This window comes from Sprattus sprattus (assembly GCF_963457725.1).
Source record: "Sprattus sprattus genome assembly, chromosome: 1".
Classification (NCBI taxonomy): domain Eukaryota; kingdom Metazoa; phylum Chordata; class Actinopteri; order Clupeiformes; family Clupeidae; genus Sprattus; species Sprattus sprattus.
Window position 1 is genome coordinate 30346237 of NC_137920.1, and position 21528 is coordinate 30367764.

The window sequence follows — 21528 nt, forward strand, 5'->3', positions numbered from 1 at the left end:
TTAGTCACTGATGAAACCACTTGGTGGCACTGCAGAGTCCATAGAAACATTTAGCCAGGAACAGTCTGTCTGGCTCCGAGGCCATTCCTGTTGCCTGCCTGTCTCGTCTCCAAAAGGATCTGAAGCCGGGGCCGCGTCCTCGGGGCCCCTTATGTGAACAGGCTCAGGAGAAAATGGAAGGAAGGCTAGGAGTGTCCTCACTACACCATCAGAAGGCCACTGCGGCAAAACACACACACACACACACAGTGAGTAGAAGGTGCTTCAGCACAAAAATGCTCCAACCTCCCGTCGCGATGAGAACAGCAACAACCATCCTCCTGTGCGTACACACACACACACACACACACACTCAAGTTCAAGCACGCACACTTTGGAAAAAATAATCTATACGTTACACATCAGGCATCAAACAAAATGCTGTTCTTTCTCTCCCTCTTTCTCCCTCCCTCACTCTCTTTCGCTGCCTCTGTCCCAGATGGAGGGGCCTGGTGCTCAGCTCTGCGACTCTGTGCCGGTGCCCTGGGGGGGCGTCTCCTGCTCATTGATGGTGTGCAGAAAGAGGGAAACAGGCGGATGTAGCTGGGGCGAGGGTGTCACCCCGCTGCTTTCTGCCCCTCTCGTCTCAACACCAACTTGCCCCTCGTAGAGGGTGACGGAACGCCGGCTGCAGGCCTCGCAGAAGTCGTCCGGGCAACCGCTGCCGATGACGACGGCGCCGCCGCCACCGTCGCTGCCGTCACAGTCCTCTCGCTCCTCGGCGGGGCTAAGCAGCCCTTCCAATTCCGCTTTGGGGTCACGGATCTCCAGTGAGCCCCTGTGAACCCCACCTCCCACCCCGCCGACAACCCCTCCCCCGCGTCTGCACACACAGACCTCGATCCCCGAGTCACCGGTGAAGCGCCGGTGTCGTTCCCCCGCCCTCTCCTTCTCGTCCCCCTGAGGCAGCACCTCCTTGAGCAGCGGCTCCTTCTGGAGGTCTCCGCTGCTGCCAGTGCTCCCTCTGCTGCTGCGCTTTTCCAGGTCGCCCGGCGGAGGGTCGATGTCTTCGGGGCCGGCCCGAGAGGAGAGGCCGTCCAGCACCGGAGTGGCATTAGGGGAGGTCTGGAGAGAGGGAGGCAGCAAGAGGCTGCTAGGCTGGTCTCCCGAACTGTGGGTGCTCGGGGGGGCGGACGAGCCCGGGTGCAGGGCGCTGTAGGGGGGAGGAGGGGTCGGGGGTCGGTTCACTACTTCCTCGTAGTCCGGAAGCAGGTAGTTGGGGAGGAACCCTAGAGAACAAAAGAGTATAAGAGTGAGAGGTGTTCACATCCTACGAGATGGCAAAAGTTAAAAAGGAACAAAAACAGCTATGCATTCTTAAAATTCATAAACATTAATTGAAATAAAAGTATTTACCAAAAACACAAATTTAGAGACATAGTTTGACCACTTTGACAATGCACTGAGGGACATTTTACACTTGTTCCGAAAGGAAGCGGCTCGGTATGTGCTTTTAGATAGCATGCTGTCGTTCCAGAGAACAGACACGTTACGTTTAACAAACAGTCTAGTTTGACCTGTAATGCCGCATTCGAGACCACTCGGATCTCAGATATTCCAAAGTCAGAAAACTGGACTGCAATGCCACTTGAAGTTGGAGCTCCGATTCAAACTGTACCCGGCTTCAGTGTGGTGCAACACTTATTCAATTTAACGTTTTTAATATTTTGACCCTGCTCTCGTTTGTGGCGCTTAAAAACTGGAATAAGCTACCCAATCACATCTGATTTAGGGGAATCCCTCTAGGCTTTCAAAAACTCACTTTAAGACTGGCCTTGCAGGACACTTTTACTGAATTTGTATGACAGGAGCTGATAATATGAAGGCTTAATGTCAGTGAAATAAACGTGAAATGTACACAGACCATTTTAAAACTGCTGTTTGTGATTCATTGTAATCTCCTACCACTGCGTGTCAGACTCAAATCATACTAAGTCATATACAAGGCTTGCCCATACGATCGCATCTGCCCGATGAGTTTGAAAATCAGCAAGGGAGAAGCGTGGCCACCTGGCAGCTTGAGTAGAGGAAGGAACAGCCACGCTAAACCCAGGCTCCAGAGATCACTCTGGTGAGGAAACCAGCTCAGCAGAGTTTAGGGAGGTCAGAAACATGTTGTAAACTGTAAGCGAGAGGCCGTTGGGCAATTTGTGCTGTTGTGCAGTGTTTTTTGAAACACCGTCAAAGACGGGCAGTATTAAAATCAGCGATCACTTTGGTGGATAAAAAGGAAAGCGATCTCAAACAAACGCAGTATACACTGCAATGGAACTAGACATGCAATTAGAAAATGTTCCAATTTGTCATGGTGAAAGATTTTTTTTTTTCCATAACCATTTGAGACGAGGTACAGACGCGATCCGATCCCCAGTTACATTCAGATTCTCAAGCAAAAGGTGTCAAATGTCAGCTCTTTTGTGAATTCTGGCTGGGAACAAGACATACTGTACAATATCCATTCACTGCAAATGTAGGAGGCAAGAAGGAAGAAAGCAAATAAGGCAGGGAAGAAGAGATGCACAAGAGGTCTGTGAGTCACTCATACTTAGATAGAAAGGCATGGAGGTGAAGTTGTGGGCCTCGCGGTAGGCGATGAGGTTGATCTCGTGCTGCCTCTGCTGCTGTTGCATCCGGTGTTTGGTGCGGCGGTGGTGGCACACACAGCAGCAGCTCAGGATGAAGATGATGGCCCACACCAACCAGAACCCTGCCCAAAACAAACAAACAAACAAATAAACAAACAAATATGACTTAACATATAAATCACTCACGTACACTTCTCCTGAGGGTAAGCTATGCATACATGCTATGCAGTCTTTGGGGTTCTTCTAATGGCTTGGTGCTAGTAACTTTAAATCAATATCTCAGATGTTCTGTTGATGTCTGAAGATCACTGAATACACAGAACCCTGTCCAACACCAATACACAGCAGTGATTAAGTAAATAGTGTGTTTATGTATATTTGCAATGATATATGTTGCTCATGTACAATGCTCCTTGATAGCCTGCTATTCAGATAGGCTATGCTCCTATTCACATAGGCTATGCTTCTCTTCAAATAGACTATGCTCCTCTTCAAATAGGCTATGCTTCTCTTCACATAGACTATGCTCCTATTCAGATAGACTAGGCTCCTTTCAGCTATTAAGTCCTTTGGGTCTTTTATGGAAGCACACCAGTGTCAGATGTCCTGAATGCAAAATTACATGTTGAATTATGCGAACTGAATAAAACCATATTGCAATAACAATCCCCGGATATTTCTGCATTGGAATTTGACACAAATGAATAAAGAAATCTCACAGCAATTACAATGATTGCTTTTGTTTTTTCTGCACTGCAATTCATTGTGGTTGTATATTTCAATTGAAAACAAAAAATTCCAGCATTTCCAATTTCAATGCAAAAATATTCACCTTCATAAAATATTTTGCTGTTAAAATACCATCTTCATTGCTTAGCAGGTAATATCAACCCACCGTTTTTCAACCTCACAAATTCAGTCGTAACATTCACCACCTGGGTATCACTGGAACTGTAGGGGTAAGATATATTGCTTATAGCTATAATCGAAATGTCCACTCACCCACTATAAAGTCAACCAGGGATTTTCTAGTGCTGTTCAAATTCTCAACTGTTTTATTCACTATAAAGTCGATTATAAAACTCCACAGCACAATGTACAGAACAACAAAGCCCGTCTTTCTCCAGTATACCCCAATGCATTGCCATATGAACGAACCGAAGAAGAAGGCGACCAGACATACCTTAGTTTACATGTTAGTCACCAGTTGCTTAGACGTTTATTCACCTTGCAAGGAGCTGTGGTTTACTAGACAGGCTCTGTTTTAGTGTACATAATTTTTACACTATAACCCCTTTGGTTGCCCACTTGTATAACCCTCAATTGTGCGAGACGTCACAGGTAACAAGCTCCCAGTTAATGCTCTTTATTAATCGTACTATAGGTTTGCGGCTTTGTACATTGTTTTGTCATTATCTATGAACAGCACGGAATTAATGTTGAAGATGTTATAGATATGCTTCTAAGAGATTTAAATGGGGGTAAAAACTGTAAAAGTTGACATGTTTGCATTTCTGGGTGCACAACGGAAAAACCTACGGCTTCTTTAGGTCACAACCCATCTACATGAAGGGGAAATGAAAGACAACATCTCTCAAACCGAGTTCAGAGGAGGCTTACGGGCTATCATTATAATTAATCCCTAGGAGTTGAATCTACAGCCAAGGCTATGCTGACAGCCAGATGGAGGGGTTCTTGGATGCCTGGGTGAGTGTAATGCGCACTTACACCAGAGTTCGTAGTAGTAGCTGCAGCACTGAGAGTTTCCACAGCAGTGGCCCACTTCACACACATAGCTCTCGTTGTTCAGCCCATCACAGTGCACTACATTCTGGACAGAAAAAAAGAAAGAGGATGAGGAGAGGAAGGGTTGGGGGAAAAGGGGGAGAAAAATGTGACAATGTTATCAGTACATTACAGTTAGAAAATCATGAAATACTGTATAAGAATCATAATTAGCAGACTGTAGCTGAGACCAGCAGAACTGGGCTAGATTGTAGCGTCAGCTGCTATTAAAGAATGCTTCCCAGCTCTTTAAAGGCCTTGTGGGGGGTCAGATACGGGGGTCAGATACGTGTCAAAGTTCCTCTCCCCCACAAACCACCACTCCCAAAAAAATGCCTCATTAACTTTAAAGCCAGTTTAAACTGTTAACTACCAAGATAACTACCTAAAAGCATACAAACACCACCACCAGTTGGCACTGAAAAGGCTTGCGTATGCTTACTGGCATCCTTTGGAGATATTGTTCGCATCGTTGTGCTGTGAAAGCCATCCTGGACCACAAAACGACATAGTGCATAGCTGGACGGTTTGTTGGAAAAACGTGTGTTTTTATCGGTACTTCACATGACCATATGCCATCACAAAGAATTTGAAGATGATAACAATACCTCTAAAAACATGCCTCAAAAAGTTACAAATTGTTGCATAGTGTTGCTTTAAATTCCTCTTTCTAAACCCAGCCGTCACACCAAGGGTCAATCAAAGTAAACTCACCACAGTTCAGCCCAAACTGCTGACCCGTGTCAAACTTACAGCCTTTTGTGGTTCACGTTGCATCAGTCTTGTGTTAAGTAAGTGTTGCCTCACAAAATCATTAAGAGCGCAATGCAAACAGCCGACCTCTCCCTTTGCCACAGGCCACAATCAACGGCTGAGGATCAGATAAGGCGAAAAGAACTTGCACTAAATGCTGATTGTTTGAGTCAGAGCAGTAGGGAGGGGGGGGGGAGGGGGGACAGAGCTGAACGCAGAGAGCACGGTCCACAGACAAGTAAACAATGACAAGATTTCCTTTCACTGTTCAAACTATACGGAGACTTCGGCATGAAGCTTCTTTAACGTGTCATGGAAAAACACCAAGCGACCGTGTCCCATACGCTGCTCTCAGAGTAGGATCGTTCACTGACCCTCACGACAGTTAGACTAAAAAAAGTGAACGGCACAAGCAAAAGAGTGCTTCAAATAACCTAAAACTGTCATAAGTTCATCTCTCTATCTCTCTATCTTTTGGTTGGTTGGTTAATGATTCAATAGTAAGTGAGTAGAAGTTGGTCCTCTACCGGTTGGGTTCCGAGATGGAGAGCCATGCTGGTCCAGTGCTCCTCAATCCAGTGCGACTCCTCTATAAAGCAGGGTCACAATGCCATAGCCAAGGGAGAACAGCCCAACACTCTCTCTCTCTATTCTCTCTCTCTCTCACACACACACACACACACACACACACACACAACAAAAAAAAACCTCAAGGAGGGGACAGGGATTGCTCTACGGAATTTTCCAGCCAGCTCTGTAGAGTGGACCATGAAGACGTGCGCTTTATAATGAGGCGCTCCTTCTGTATTAAGAGCGGGTGCGTGTGTGTGTGTGTGCGTGTATCAACTGTCCAGGGTGTGTGTTATGAGGCTTGCCATTCCTGTGTTACCCTGTCTCTCTCATACTCTCACTGTCTCTTTTACACAAACACGCACACACAAAGTACAGTCAGACCAGTGTAACAAAGCCCTTCTTCGAAAAGATCACACAACACTCTCTCCTAGAGTAGCCATATAAAAGAAACACACACAGTCACACACACACAAAAAACAAAACATTTTGTTCTCTTGTGTCCTTTTTCTCCAGGACAATTGTTTTCGGTGTTGGCTCAGTTCTGCAAACTCAGTCCCACATACTTTTCACTTTCTCTGTGCACACTCACGTCCATACAAAAGCAAACACATATGCATACTGTTTACTCAACACAACAACCACGACACCCTAAATATGGCAGTTTGGCAGGGGTAGGACGTGGAGTGTGTTGGGCTGTTTCTGAGCCACTCACAGCCATACAATGAAAATTCCACACATTTCTACACTAAGCCGGTGAGGTCAAGGCCTTCCTTCAAGTAGGCTCATAACCCCAGTGGCAAATCTAACCCCCATCCCACACACACAAGTATACACACACATTCCCACACACACACACACACACACACACACTCACACTTCCCTTAAGAAAATAACGTTTGTTCCCCATTAGTTTCATCAGCCTACATCAGTTAATACATTTACACACACACGCACACGCACACGTACAGTTAATGCTGACTGCATGCAGTTCAAAAGACCTAAAATGCATGCTGTTTCTGTACTGGACCAAAATTGGAAGGTTATTTCTTGGCTTCCCGCAAAAAACAATACTTCTATGGCAGTTTACCAGCAGGCCATTCCAGCAACTGATCTGAAAATAATTTCAAAAAGATAACACAAATCGTTAGTAGTGACTGCTGTGTCCCATTTAGAGAGAAAGATCCCCTTACTAGATAACCGCATTCTAAACACAGGCACTGTTGGATTGAAAAAAAAAAACAAGAATATCTTTTTCATTGGCATTTCATTCTCTTTTTCAATGCCAGCAGATTGCATTAAGTTGCCAGAAAAGCATCCTATTAAAAACTACTTTGACCTATTCAGCCCTTATTAGAAACTGCTGAAATGGGGCGACACCCGACGCAGTCCCAATAGCGGTTCAACTGTCTAGCATTGTTCTCTTAAGCCGAGACACAAGCACTCTGTGCATTCGTAACCGCATCTGATATGGTATTAAGCCACATTTAATCCACTTATCTGGCTCACCTCTTCTCAGATAAATGGCTCAGAAGTGGACAACCGTCATTGAGTGAGGCGAGGAGGCAGTCACCCACCCACCCACATGGGATTATGACTCCACTGTCTTGTATGAAGAGAGCTTTTCATGACTCTTCATCTGAATGCCTGAAGTATTTCGTGAATAATCCGATACCAGGAGTAAACTGAAAGGCCTGTGTATTAGCTTGCAGGCTGATGAAAGGCTGTTAATTGACAACCAAGCAAAGAAATCAATAAAAAAAAAATCCTTTTTTTCCCAGCTTTTGGCAGTACACCTCACAAGCCAGTTAAAACTTGGAAGTGTGAAGCAATGCTTTGGAATTCCAAAAAAACATCTTTGCACAAGTTTCCTGTTCAACATTTTCTCACTTAGATAAGAAAAACATACTCAAGGCATAAGCCAAACATTTGAGACATTAAAAAAACTTGCAAAGCAAGTTTCCCCATCCTGACTGAAGGTCCAGGGCGCTCCTGGTTGTCCCAACAGGACTGGCCAGGAGCAAGATATGTACTTTTGTAACTGCTAAGAAATTCCACAGCCTCCAAAATCCCCTCCTGATCTACCATGTCACCTCATGTCTAAGACTGGGGACCGAAAACCCACGCAAATATGGCACCGGTGCCTTACTCCGGCGACAGCTAAAGGTTAACTGTTATTGATTTGCCCACTGATGCTTTGAAACAGACGTTACAGGCAGTGGAGGTGTGTCACTTCTGAAACTGAAGAGAGCCCCAACATGAAATTAGACGTGGAGGTGGAATGGAGGCGTTGGGATGGTAGGCCTACTTAGTTTACAGTGGGGGTGGAAGTATTCAGATCCTTTACTTACTACTTATAAAGTAGCATAACATGTAAATACTCAAGTCAAGTACAAGTAACTCAAACTTGTAGGCTACCATTTCCACCACTGTGATACAGAGGGTTGACCACAAACCTGCAGTAGTACAGTTCTGGCTGGCTTAATCTGGTCAATTTTATATTCCATATGATAGCTTTACTCACAATAAAAGAGAGGAATCGTGATGAAAAACACAATTCCAGATTCTTTTTTTATTGCAAAAATAGATGGTGGCCAGCCTATGAAGTTGTTTGCAAAATAAACGTCACAATTAAAAGACAGACTGATTAAATATGCACCACTGGACTTTGTTTTCTGATGTTTGTCGACTGACCTGAACTAATCTTCTTGCATATGATGTCCTCTTCAGCAGGGAGTACAGTAGCTAACTAGCCTTTTGAGCCGCAGCCTTAGCATAAACTTGGTTAGGGAATCTTATCCTACTCTCTGTTTAATCCCATGTCCATTTTCACAACTTCTGTCTTGGCTGTTTTCCACCATTTCATTTATTCTAATTATGTATAAGTCATCAAGGTCACATAGAAGTCCAACGAAACTAAAATCAACATGTATTTTACTGACTCTTGTTTTCAATGACAGTTCTTTTTTCTTAACTCAATTGACGTCTCTAAGTTTAATAGTTCGTCATATCTTGGTGTTCTGATCAGTTGGTATAAAGACAACATCAGGTTGTTCAAACACCAGGTTTGAAGCTGGGGTTTATGGAATACCAACTGAATGTTTTTATTTTTGCTATTATTAGTTTAAAAAAGGTAGTATATATGTTTTTTGAGCTAAATTATATACATTCTACAGGCTGAAAATGGCTCAACACGCCATCTACTGTTTAAAATCTTCCCGAACCTTGCAATGCCAATGCTGACACATTTGGTACGTATCCACCTCATGAAATGGCCTGCCTACCTCCCCTAGTCCCCACCCGCGAGTGTGAGTCTCATTTTCATTTGCTGATTGCGACTCATCATCATTCACACCGCCTCTCCTCAGCCCTACTCCAACCCCCTTTTCAGGCCCTTGTCCACCTTTAAGCATTTTTCAAAAATATGCAATATGTTTACCACACCAGGTTCAGTCATCCTCCTTGACTCATCTCACCTTCGACAGCCAGGTCATCCCCCTCTCCTCCACAGTCACTAATCTCGGAGTTAGGTTTGACTCTCACCTGAACTTTAATGATCATATACAGTACTGTGCAAAAGTTTTAGGCAGGTGTGAAAAAATGCTATGAACTAAGAATGCTTTGAAAAATGTAAACAATAAATGTTTATTTTTTATCCATTTACATGGTAAGACTGAGCACAGCAACAAGACACAACGTAGTTATACTGCATCAGCAGGGTCTCTCCCAGACAAAGATTTCAAAGCAGACAGGGGTTTCAAAATGTGCAGTTCAAGCTCTTTTGAAGAAGACGTTGAGGATCGTAGACGCAGTGGTCAGCCAAGGAAACTTAATGCAGCTGATGAAAAACCCATCAAGCTTATTTACCTTCGAAATCGGAAGATTTCAAGCAGTGGCATCAGCTCAGAACTGGCAGAAACCAGTGGTACCCAGGTACAGACATTTACTGTCCGGGGAAGTCTGGCCAGAAGTGGTCTTCATGGAAGAGTTGCAGCCAAAAAGCTCTACCCCGACAAGGAAACAAGGCCAAGTGACTGAACTAAGCACGTAAACATAGAAACTAGGGTGCAGAAACATGGCAGAAGGTGCTCTGGACTGATGAGTCAAAATTAGAAATATTTGGCTGTAGAAGAAGGCAGTTTGTTCGCTGGAGGCTGGAGAGAGGTACAATAATGAGAGTCTGCAGGCAACAGTGAAGCATGGTAGAGGTTCCTTTCCAGTTTGGGGCTGCATTTCTGCAAGTGGAGTTGGAGATTTGGTCAGGATGAATGGTGTCCTCAATGCTGAGAAATACAGGCAGATACTAATCCATCATGCAATACCATCAAGGAGGCGTATGATTGGCACCAAATGTATTCTGCAGCAGGAACATAACCCCAAACATACAGCCAATGTCATTAACAACTATCTTCAGCTTAAAGAAGAACAGAAAGTCCTGCAAGTGATGGTATGACCCCCACAGAGCCCTAATCTCTACATCATCGAGTCTGTCTGGGTTTACATGAAGAGACAGAAGAATTTTAGGAAGCCTACATCCACAGAAGATCTGTGGTTAGTTCTCTAAGATGTTTGGAACAATTTACCAGCCGTGTTCCTTCAAAAACTGCGCAAGTGTATCTGGAAGAATTGATGCTATTTTGAAGGCAAAGGGTGGTCACACCAAATATTGATTTAATTTAGAATTTTCTTCTGTTCCTTCACTGCATTTTGTTAATTTATGAAGAATTGATGAAAATAAACTGTTAACACTTCCATTTTTGAAAGCATTCTTAGTTTACCGCATTTTTTCACACCTGCCTAAAACTTTTGCACAGTACTGTAAAACACCTGTGCAAAACCTCTTTTTATCATCTAAGAAACATCTCCAAACTCCGCCCCACTTTAACCCTATCAGATGCAGAGAAGCTTGTCCACGCCTTTATCTCCTCAAGACTGGACTATTGTAATTCACTCTTCTATGTGATCACTGGCAAGAACATCCAGAAGCTGCAATACATCCAAAACAGCGCTGCCAGGATTCTGATGAAGGTCCGGAAATATGAGCACATAACAACACCAATATTACACTATTCACTACACTGGCTCCCTGTCTCTTTCCGGATAGACTACAAAGTCCTTATAATCACCCATACATGCATTAATGGACATGCACCTCCCTACCTGCAAGAATTAATTAATCCCCAAACCTCCACCTGCACCCTCAGGTCTTCAAACAGCTCGCTCCTCCGCGTCCCCAAAACCAAGCGTCGCACTATGGGCGACCGGGCCTTTTGCTCGGCAGCGCCACATCTATGGAACAGCCTCCCTGACCACCTAAGGGCAACGCAGACGCTGGATTCCGTTAAAGCTGGACTTAAGACTTTTTTATTCAGGAAGGCATTTCTGGCCTTGTGTTGAATCTTTTCTGTTATGCTTATGTTAATATTTAAATTTTTGTTGTTTTTAATTTTATTGTATTATTATAGTTATTTTATAATATGTAGGCACTCTGAGATTCCTTTGAATGAAAAGTGCGTTAAAAATAAAATGAATTATTATTATTATTTATGTGTTTATTTGCTTTAGTAAAAAAAACTGTCATCCTTAATTGTTGTCGACCATCGTTTTGAGTTATTTTCCTTTTTTTAAGTATCGGTTCTGGCACCGTTTAAACACCAGTACCACTTTAAATGTATTGTTTGAACAATGGGAACAAAGCAACAAAAAACAAACATGATACCCAACCCTACTTGCACCACAACACTACAGAATAGTTTGCAGTTTTAACTTTCGACTCTCATTAGGGTATATTGGGCCGACGATCCCAACTGGACAATGGCCACTTTTTAAGGCCTACCTTTATACTCGCAAAAGTGGAGATATAGTGAGAAATATAAACTATACACATTTTGTGTCAACCAGCTTGCCAGCATGTTGACAGTTGACACAGAGCCGAGCCTTTTTCAGTCATATAGTATCACCACCTAAAAAGGGGTAGGCCCTAGATATCCCCAAACCAGTTTAAAAGCTTAAGTTTAATATCTTAATAGTTTCTTACAAAAAACATTTACCATATTTACAACATGTATTATATATAAAATGATAAGATTCAACAAGAGATTGAGATGCATGATGGGTATAAATATTAGAATACACTGAACTCCTCAACATATTTGTGGCTGCAGCTTGAGAATACTGCTGGCATATTTTTTTGCTGGGCGTAGCCATCAGAAGGCAAGTAGGCTGTGACCATGACGATCAGATCATCAAATACTCAGATATGGCATTTGGGCTATTCACTATTAATAGCTGTTCCTTGTGCCATTAAAAAAACACTACTCCATTATCATTACCAGCTTCAAGCGTTTACAGGCAGGATATATTTTGCACACTGGATAGTGGGACACAGTGTGATGTTCTGCCTTGATCTGCGACTGGGAATGTGCATTATCAGAAGTTTGTTCTTCCTTTCTATGTATGCCTATGTAGAAATATATGATAATCAGTTGTCTTAAACTAGTCTTATCACACCTATGACATCTTTAATTTACAAAACATTAAAACCCACATTTCACATGCATCTACTATTTTATCTGGGAAATCCTCGTTGTCATGATGGCCAGTTCACGATGTCTGGCAGGAACCTGTGGTCAAAATGAATTCGTGGACATGTATTTGCTTGACCTGAAACATTTAACGTTTGGTTCATATCGCATGATGTATCGATTCAGTGTCAACAATAAATAGCCTACTGAACAATTAGCTTTTGTTTTTGCACTAGACTTAGATAGAGATCACACTGACTGTGCTGTCAACGTAAATACATTAAGCGGGATAATATAGTCAGTATTATAGCAGTACAGTCCACCGGTCAGTGTCGGAAAATATATCCCTTCAGGACCCAACGAGACCCGCGAACTACACATTTTCCCTGACTAATCAAACATGTTCCCTGCTGAGCTGTCATTTAGCCGAATTTGCAACAAAGACGGGGAGAATTAGTCTGTCTTGAATACATACCTAGCTAAGTAGCCTAAATACTCGTCACGCATCTGTCTGATAAAAATACCTATTACGGCACATCCTTGCCATGCAAGCTACCTGCCAACTGATAAGACAAAACATAGGTCACTACTCTTTTTCTCTGGTACACCTGCTACACTGACAGTCTGAATTGATGGCTTCAGCAGTCCTAAAATGACCCACGGAGTCTGAAACCGTGTGACTTGCTGTGATAACCGTGTGTACTCGCATTGAAACAATCGATTTATTGGTTCACATCACAGTTGGGTCGACTCAACAGGTCAGCGACTACCAACAATCTAGCTAAATGTAGATATATCCTTTCAGAGATAACGTTAGGCTCGTTCACTTTTATCGTAAGGGTTTTGGCTAAAGAGAAACTGCAGAAAGTCCTGCCATCAGTAATATAACGGTCACAGCGTAAATGTGTCAGCTGTGAACATGAAACTTCGCAGTCCAACTACCGAAGTGACCTGCTATGAACTGCAGCGGGACAGGCTTGCAAATAACACACGTATATAACTTTATAATCAGAATATGTGAATGTATATTATTGAACAGACATCAATCCCATAGCTTAGCAGCTAACTTACCTAGCAAAAGTCAGCCATAGTTATAACAGCTACAAGTGGTCACACAGACCCACGCAATCTAATTTAGCTATAACGCTACCTTGGTACAAACATTACAAGTTTATGATATTGCCGACTGTGAGCTGTTGCGTTAGCTATGTAAACAAGCTAATCAGCTGGAGCCCCGAGCTGGATTTAAACTAACGTCAGACCTCTTCAGGATTAATGACCCCTCGTTGTAGTAGTTTGTAAATAGGATACACGCGTCAGCGAACACCTAGCTTAGAACATCAAGTTTACTTACCTCGTTGCTCGTAGCCTCGGTAGGCTTGACAGGACCCGATACGTAAAGAAATAAACCCATTTTTAAAGAGGACACATTCGGCCTCCTCCGGCTTGCCTGAGTGTCGACTGTCGACATGAAAATAAGTTACTGTTCAGTCCTTTAGTATCACAACTCAAAAAGACCGCAGCATGCGCCGCCTTCTTGCCTGCACATTATTGGACAGCTGAAGGACACACAACCTTCTCGCAGCTAATTGCCAACGGTGCCACTGGCTGATCCAGCTGTTACACAAGCAGTGCCTTCAAACTGGAACGCTGGATCAGCTGGGTGTGGCGAAGTCACATCCTTCACCATGTGCGCAACGTGATGGAGCAACTTGTGTTTCTACCTTAGACCGCCCAGTAAGCGCTCTACACAGGGATTGGCCAAAAGTAACCAGCTGGACGAGAATCAGCCAATCAAACGTTATTCCCAGTTGTAAAGGTACAATGCTTGACCAATAAAACGTCAGTGCGCAGTCACCACGGAGCACTTTCAAACAGGTGGTCTCTAAACTTCATAGAAGAAAAAAAGATGACTTTGAAATAAAGTAATAGTCTAAAATATAAATCAGCTATTTTTCACTTTACTTTAGAACATTCATTAGAAGCCAACAATCTCCTTACACTCAATTCAAAACAGGAATACAGTTTTTTCAAATAGATAGATATTAACTTAATTCTCTTAAAAACAGTACATTGAAAGCATGGCTCTTCTTCTACATTCATCTTCTGAAACATGTTAAAACCTACCAACACACATTCTCCTGCACATGATTTATGAAAAAAAAAAACATGATTATTTTATTATAAGTATGTTCTGCTATGCAGTCTTCTCAGTCTCCATTTCTTTAAAGGTCCTCATACAGCATCCCTTAATTTTTATAGATGTATTTGCACTAAATAACAACTGACATAACTACAGGAAGAATCTCCCCACACCTTATATATCTCCACTGAAGTCTGGAAAAGTCTGGAAAGTCCCTTAACCCAGAACACGTCACCAGTCCCTCTCATGGGGTTCCCTGTATGGAACACCCAGGTGGATGAACACATCCTTCTCGCCGAGCGTGGGTAGCGGAGTGCCTAAGCCCACCTTGGCCGTGCCGTGCCGCACCACGTTGCAGTTCAGCGAGTGCTCGGACAGGCTCATGCGCTTGGTCTTGGCCAGGGCCCTCATGGAGCGGTTGAAGTGGGCCGAGCCGGTGAAATAGAGTACCGCGCAGGCAAACTCGGCGTAGGGCACCACAATCACGTCCAGGCGGCGGTGGCGCCACCCAGAGCCAGGTAGCCGGCACACGCCCATGTACTTCTTCTGCTCGCCATTGTCCTCGTTACTCACCAGGTCGTCCGTAAGAAAGCCTTATAAATACAAAAAAAAAAAAAGATATCATTAGTGTGTAAACAGCGAAGGAGGATACTTGCCTAAAACAAACTAGGTGACGGCATCACTCAAAGGAATCACTAGAACTTGAAAAGTGTGTGCCATCACATTTTGCCATGAGAAAAAAAACAATATCAATACTGACACTGATACTTAAATTGCTATATCTTTACGGATCTTTCAATTCAGCTTTTTTGTTTATGGAACACAAAAGAAATAACGAAAATATTCCCAGATATAACAAAGCGTTTGGGATGCAATGATTTGCATTTAGAAAGCAAATCAACCAGAGTACAGGTAAAAGGTTGTTTGTATTTAGTTTAACAGCCAATGAAATCACACCCCTCCTGTCCATGCTCCTTAAGCAACGTATTCATTGGTTACAGTTGTTTACGGCTCGGGCCAACCATTTGCCTGGTCTGTGTACGATCACAGCGCACAACCTGAACAGGCAGCGAGAGGACCATGAGGAGCAATTAGCTGAATTTCACAAAAACATTTATTGGATTAGAATCCTTAATGGATTTTTTGCCAATGTTTCCTGGCTAAAAGCAAGGCATGCATGGACAAAGCAACAAAATCCACAGAAAAAAAAAAAAAAAAGAGCTTAAATGCGGATGTCTCAGATCTTGCCGTACCGCTCTCGTGCAGGATGTGCAGCAGTTGGCTGAAGACGCCCTTGTGGGACTGTCCGTCCGGGTGAGTGATGAGGACGTCCACGTCACCGCATGTGGCCTTCCCTCGACGGTAGGAGCCACAGGCCACCACCTCCAGGCCTGGGTCTACAGCGTGGGCGGCATCCCTCACCTGCCGAAAGGAGTGAAGAAAGGATGGAAAGAAGAATGACAGGGAGAGGGAGAAGGACGATGAGAGAGAACAAGACAAGGATAAACATAGAAAGAAAGAATGAGTGACAGAGCAACTTACATGACATAATACCCTGTGCATGAGTGATGATACATTAGACACACAACGAACGGAGAGAAAGTCACCGAGAATTAAGATGGTGTTGGAAATCTCATCTCGTTTCCTGGCCTTGCTTCATGCTGCTACCTCCAAAACCGGTCCCTCCACAGTTTTGAAGACTTAAAATCAAATGAGGGTTGACCGTGTTTTCTTTCTCCCTCTCACACTCTCCTTCTGCTTTTTCCTTCACTCGCCCCCCTTACCCCAACCCTAATCCCTCTCTCCCCTCCCTCCCCCTCCCTCCTCCCTCTCTCGTGTGTTTCTCCTGCGTCTACCTTGCATTCCGACAATTAGGCACTTAACTCATTCGAGACGGAGTGGTTACATGCTCCACATATCACTGCTGACAGGCTGGAGGGGGACACATGCTACACTCATCTCCTCGATCTGCTCTTTCTATCTCCAGCAGTGGTCCCACCAGGGGAAGGCCAAACGGGAAGCAGCCGTACCCCTGACAAGAAAACAACTGGCCTCGCCCCAAGTCCCTCCAAAATGACCAAAGGTATCTGTGCGCGCTGACCGACTTATGCCGTGCCAAGCGCGGGAGCACTTCTCCTTCCCAATACGCACCCACCCCAACCCCTCAACACTCATCCCACCCCAACTCCCTTGCCCTAACCCCCCCCCACCTCCAACCCTCTTCTCACTCCCCCTCTCAGGGAGTGAACGCTCAACTCGAAGCGCTCTGCTTTCTCAATCAAGCACAGAGGGAAGAAGATTGACAATGTGCTGGGGCCAATGCAAACTTGTGTTCATGCCCTGTTTATTTTAATGTCCTGCTCGGACTTACAAGCTTTGCTTTTTACTTATTAGCATTGCGAAATTCCAGGAGATGCCGTGTCTTTCACGACTTAACGGCGCAAACATAAATCTGATGGTGGGAGTTAAACTTAATGTGGAAGCCGTAGAATATTTATTAGTTTCTCTTTCGTCGGGATATCGTTATAAGCTTATAGCATTTGTAAGCTGTTGGCGGTGTGTTAATTATTTAGATAGGCACTATGTCAAAGTAAACGTACGGTCTTCTCTATGGCAGATGCTTCGTCTCGTGGCATTCGATCCAGAAAGTCGTCGTAGTGTTTCAGTCCAATTTGCTGTGTGGGATTTAAAGTTGCTTTGGTGCGGATATCTTCCAAGGTGCGAAACCCCTGAGAAAATATATGCAAAACATAAAGGAAAAGTAGCAGACATATTTAAAGCGTTCCTTGTTTCAATACATATCTATTACAACCACAGCTGTGCTATTAATTTCAACAAAATATGATGAGCACTGCGAGTTCTGGTAACTTCAACGGTTGCACTGAACACACAAGAGCCACACATTTATTTCAGAATGGATTTATCAGTTACTATGGATCCAGGATCCAAGTCTTTCTGGATCAGGTACACGAGTAATGGTCAAAAATAAAAAATAAAAAATAAATAAATAAAAAAGTTGTTTTGTGCAAAAAAGACATGCTGTCAAAAGTCATTAAAGACTTAAAACAATGATGCAATTCTGATGCTTGTCTGTTCCAAGCCTTTCGTGGCATGTCATTAAACTTGTCTGGCCCTAGAAATGTTAACAACCTTGGAAAAAACCTGAAATGCTGAATGAAGGCGCAGAGATAAAACTGGAATAGCAATAAACAAGATATCATAACTTCCTTTTGACTGATCTGGAAATGTCTTGTTTGGCATAGCAGCTTATTGCAGCCTAAAAACCTACATATTGCACTGACAAACTATGTAAGACCTGCAAGGCCCATCACTCACCATCTGGTACCACAGATGTGCAGTTTTGGCTCCCACTCCCCAGATGTTTGAGAAGAGCTCCAGCACAGGCACGTCCTCCCCCATGTGATCCAGCTTGCGGAGGTGCCCGCTCTCCATGATCTCCATGATCTTGTCTGCCATCCGGTGGCCGATGCCTGGGATCTGACATGCCTCCTGTTAGATGATAGATTGATACTTTATTAATCCCGAGGGAAATGTAGATAATCCAGTAGTTTATACACGTATGCACTTGTGCAAATCACAGACATACAGACATAAATCACATACACATAGGGAGAACATGTACACAAGGAGTTGGGGGTTTACAGATACAGGAATGGATGTGACTCTATGGTACAGTATGCATAGATTGTGCCAGTGTTGATGTCCACGAGGAAAGTGTTCTTGTGCTGCAAATGTGGATAGTGCAAAGAGATAGTGTTCATATGCTTGTTTGGATAGTGTTTAGATAGTGTTGTCGGAAAAAAGACTTCCATGTCATTCCCCAATTGCGCTTCCGTGCAAGTGCTTCGTTATGAAGCATGACATTACTGAGAGCTGTGCTGCCATCACTTCAATTTTTGGGGGTTCCAACAATAAGTTTGATGCAAACAAAAAAAGGTTTCTTTACATTCCCACATCGGCATCAATTCAAAGCTGGAGTGTCGTTGTGGCCTACTAAACACAATGCAGTCATCCGTTGCTTTTGAAATGTCTACAGAGCGATCTTGTTTTTAATTGTTTACATCTGACTAGTAGGATGAGTCATTGAGCGTTTCCTGATCCTGCTAGTGACATTGGTAGTTAAACAGATAGTCATAGTTAGGCGACTACTGAATAGTCTAGCCAACGATCACTTAAAATCTCAGTGTGGGTTTTATTAGAATGTTAAATATTTACATGTAGGGAACTATATGGTGGTGCTGTGTCACATTCTAATAGACAAAGGCTACCTAGGATGCCATTAAGGAATCCAGGGGTACTGTACACTCTGGATATAATGCATGTGCAGTGCCAACAGACCAGCATTGGGGCAACCCTGTAATCCACAATGTATGTACTAGGCAAAAAAACAGTACTGACCAAATCGAAAAACACAAAACAAAGTGCTTGTAGAAACCGAGAGAATGGAATGCACCTCATAAGACGTGACTGGCTTGTGGTGACTCTTCAGGGCGTTGACGGCTTTGGAGTAGCCCAAGGCCCGCCACCTGTCCCCCTTGTGTGTGTAGGCTTTGGCCAGAGGCTCCAGCTTGTCTGTCAGGTGCTTGTTGTGGTTGTTCCCCTTGCTCACGGACGACTGGGCGCAAACCCACTTCCCAGGCAGGCTTGGCGGCTGCTGTGTGGCAGCAGTGGTGGTGGCACCGGCAGAGGTAGCTGGGCTCGAGGGACCCTCTGTAGGGTGGTGCCCACCAATCAGTGCCTCCAGGTCACTCTGGGACACGCCGTACTCATCCCTGTAGTTGTCTTTGTCCTCCTGGGTCTGTGTTTGCGTCATCTAGGGGCACAAGAGAGAAGGTGTCATAATAAGTTGGCAGGGCTCAGTTCAAAAATGTTCTGCAATGTACAATGCACTGATGATTCAGGGACATACAGTGCTGCTTGAAAGTATGTTAACCCCTTGAGCAGTTCAGATTTTTCATTTTTTTTACCATGATTTTTCTATTTTCTCATCACCAGTTTTCCATATATGAAATGTCAGGTTTATGTTTATCAATTGCATGGACTTGTTTAGAGGGAATTGTGTGAGTAGCCAAAAACCTACATGAAACAGCTGCATTGGTAAATTCAAGTAGGTAACAGATTCGGTGCTTAATTAGTCAATTAAGCAAACCAATCAAATGAGACATCCTTAGGAGATTGGTTGGGTGACCCAGATTAAAAGAGAGAGGAAACCAACCAAACTACTGTAGTGCGAGGGTGTACCCACACAGATCAACAATGCCGAGAGGAAAAGAGATATCCGAGGACATTAGGAAGAAGGTACTGACAGCCTATCAATTTGGGGAAAGCTATAACACCATCTCCAAAAGATTCCAGCTCCATCTATTCATTGTAAGACAAATCATTTACAAATGAAGGGCATGTAAAATGACCGCAACTCTGCCTAGAAGTGGACCCCATCAAGACCATCACCAAGAAGGCCACTTCTAGTCAGAGTTGCGGTAAAATAGATCAAATACAAAAATCATGGTAAAACAACAGAAAACCCTAAACTGCTCAAGCGGTTCACATACTTTCAAGCAGCACTGTGTTAAAGGACTGAAAGTCACCTAAATTATTAGCATTCTTTTTAAATGTGATGAAACAAAATTCCTTAAACATAACCTACCGTTTCGGCCGGGGTTTTGTGCACTGATTGGAAGTCACACTTTTGAGTCACATTGCCTTTGAAAGGTTTAATTTCACTCTCTTCTTTTGTCTTGACTTTACTGACTGGTATGTTCCTACAAATCATGACACAGATGCAATAAATAGCCTGTGTGGATAAAAGACCACCGAAAAACATGACAGAAGTGCATGACTACCAGTAATAATAAGCTACACAGAAGAAATATCTACTATCCCAGCCATTTCTGATGTGAGAAGACACAGATGATTAACTTTACAGTCACACAAGGAACAATTTAAGCTTTCTGACAGAAACAAGGTCATTGCTACCTGTCTGGGAGAAGGAGGCCGTGGGCTGTAGTGTCCAGTAACCGTTTTTCAGAGATGCATGCGCTAAGCCAAGAACACTTCACCAGCTTCACTGAGGAAGGCAAGGTGTCTACTTTCAGCAGCCTCAAGGCCCGTTCACAGTCCATAGTGTCCTCCACAATGACATGGGTGACACTGGGGCCTAATGCATCCTCAATCTTTCCCCCATTCTGGGTGATCTGTCTCTGGAAGATCCCACATCTGGCTTTCCCAATGCCAGATGGAAGGATGTGTACTGAGACATCTTGGAACACAGTGCCTGCAAGCAAGGAAACGAAGGAACGAGCTAAGAAACATGAGAGCTTTGATGCTTCAAGAGGTACAGGGTTTAAGTGTCTTCCTTCCCTCAATCACACACACACACACACACACACACACACTCTCTCTCTCTCTCTCTCTCTCTCTCTCTCTCTCTCTCTCTCTCTCTCTCTCTCTCTCTCTCTTACCTGTTACATTTCCGTCCGACGTCTTCTTGCGTGGAGGTGCGTCCTTGGTCTCGGCGACCTTTGATCGCTTCACTTTTGGAAAGGCTTTTAAAATACCGTGGGCCTCCATTATGCTGAGACATTAGAACCCTACCGACACGTTTGAAATATGTGAGACACTCAAACTGCATTCATGTTCTTAATTCATAAAAAAATGAATTATATGCAACCACCAATAATTACCGCAAATAAACGATAAAGCTCTCATTAAATTACATCAAACACATATAGCTACCATGAAAATCTGCTTTAAGGGCTCTCTAACGACCCGTACATTTTAGTCTACTTAGCATACGTTAGGTGGCTAGACAACGAGGACTGGAAGACGAAACATTAGGGAATGATATCCATGCTGTGAACTTTATGGTTCTTTGAGTTATGCCTTTAAAACCACTGAAAGTTTTGAAAATATCATGCTGCAAGCCACAACTCAATCTCAATTTGAACTCAAACTAATTTGGTCAACAGGGCTACTTACCAACACTGACCCACGACCAAAACAAAATCCTGTTTGCCTATTTCAGTTTGAACGAAATACTTCCGGGTCACACATTGATTGAACCCCATCTGACAAGCTAACTTGATAGCTCATGAAATCACGAGGATGA

The 21528-nt window shown here is 43.6% G+C and overlaps 2 protein-coding genes across 2 annotated transcripts; both read right to left on the minus strand.

Annotated features, from left to right (window-relative positions):
- Positions 1 to 495: 495 nt before the first annotated feature.
- wbp1lb (WW domain binding protein 1-like b) lies at positions 496 to 13747 on the minus strand (the record flags this gene model as incomplete). Its single annotated transcript, XM_080837276.1, has 4 exons — positions 13611 to 13747; positions 4353 to 4455; positions 2585 to 2746; positions 496 to 1268 (listed from the first exon to the last, which is right to left on the minus strand). The coding sequence occupies exons 1-4, from the start codon at positions 13725 to 13727 to the stop codon at positions 496 to 498; spliced, it is 1155 nt and encodes a 384-aa protein (XP_080693402.1). The 5' UTR covers positions 13728 to 13747.
- Positions 13748 to 14384: 637 nt separating this feature from the next.
- poll (polymerase (DNA directed), lambda) lies at positions 14385 to 21463 on the minus strand. The gene is made up of 9 exons (XM_080854483.1): positions 21399 to 21463; positions 20882 to 21010; positions 20397 to 20694; positions 20068 to 20182; positions 18874 to 19233; positions 17736 to 17909; positions 17000 to 17128; positions 15653 to 15821; positions 14385 to 14992 (listed from the first exon to the last, which is right to left on the minus strand). Exons 2-9 carry the CDS (start codon positions 20988 to 20990, stop codon positions 14631 to 14633), a joined length of 1716 nt encoding a protein of 571 aa, XP_080710609.1. The 5' UTR covers positions 20991 to 21010; positions 21399 to 21463; the 3' UTR covers positions 14385 to 14630.
- Positions 21464 to 21528: the final 65 nt, after the last annotated feature.

Bases quoted from the DNA above. Each gene is read 5' to 3' on its own strand.
- poll (XM_080854483.1), bottom strand. From the start codon at position 20,990: ATGGAGGCCCACGGTATTTTAAAAGCCTTTCCAAAAGTGAAGCGATCA. The intron at 20,695-20,881 runs GTAAGAGAGAGA...CCTTGCTTGCAG, and splicing joins GTCGGACGGAAATGTAACAG to GCACTGTGTTCCAAGATGTC. The intron at 17,129-17,735 runs GTGAGTGATGGG...ATATTTTCTCAG, and splicing joins CACATCTGTGGTACCAGATG to GGGTTTCGCACCTTGGAAGA.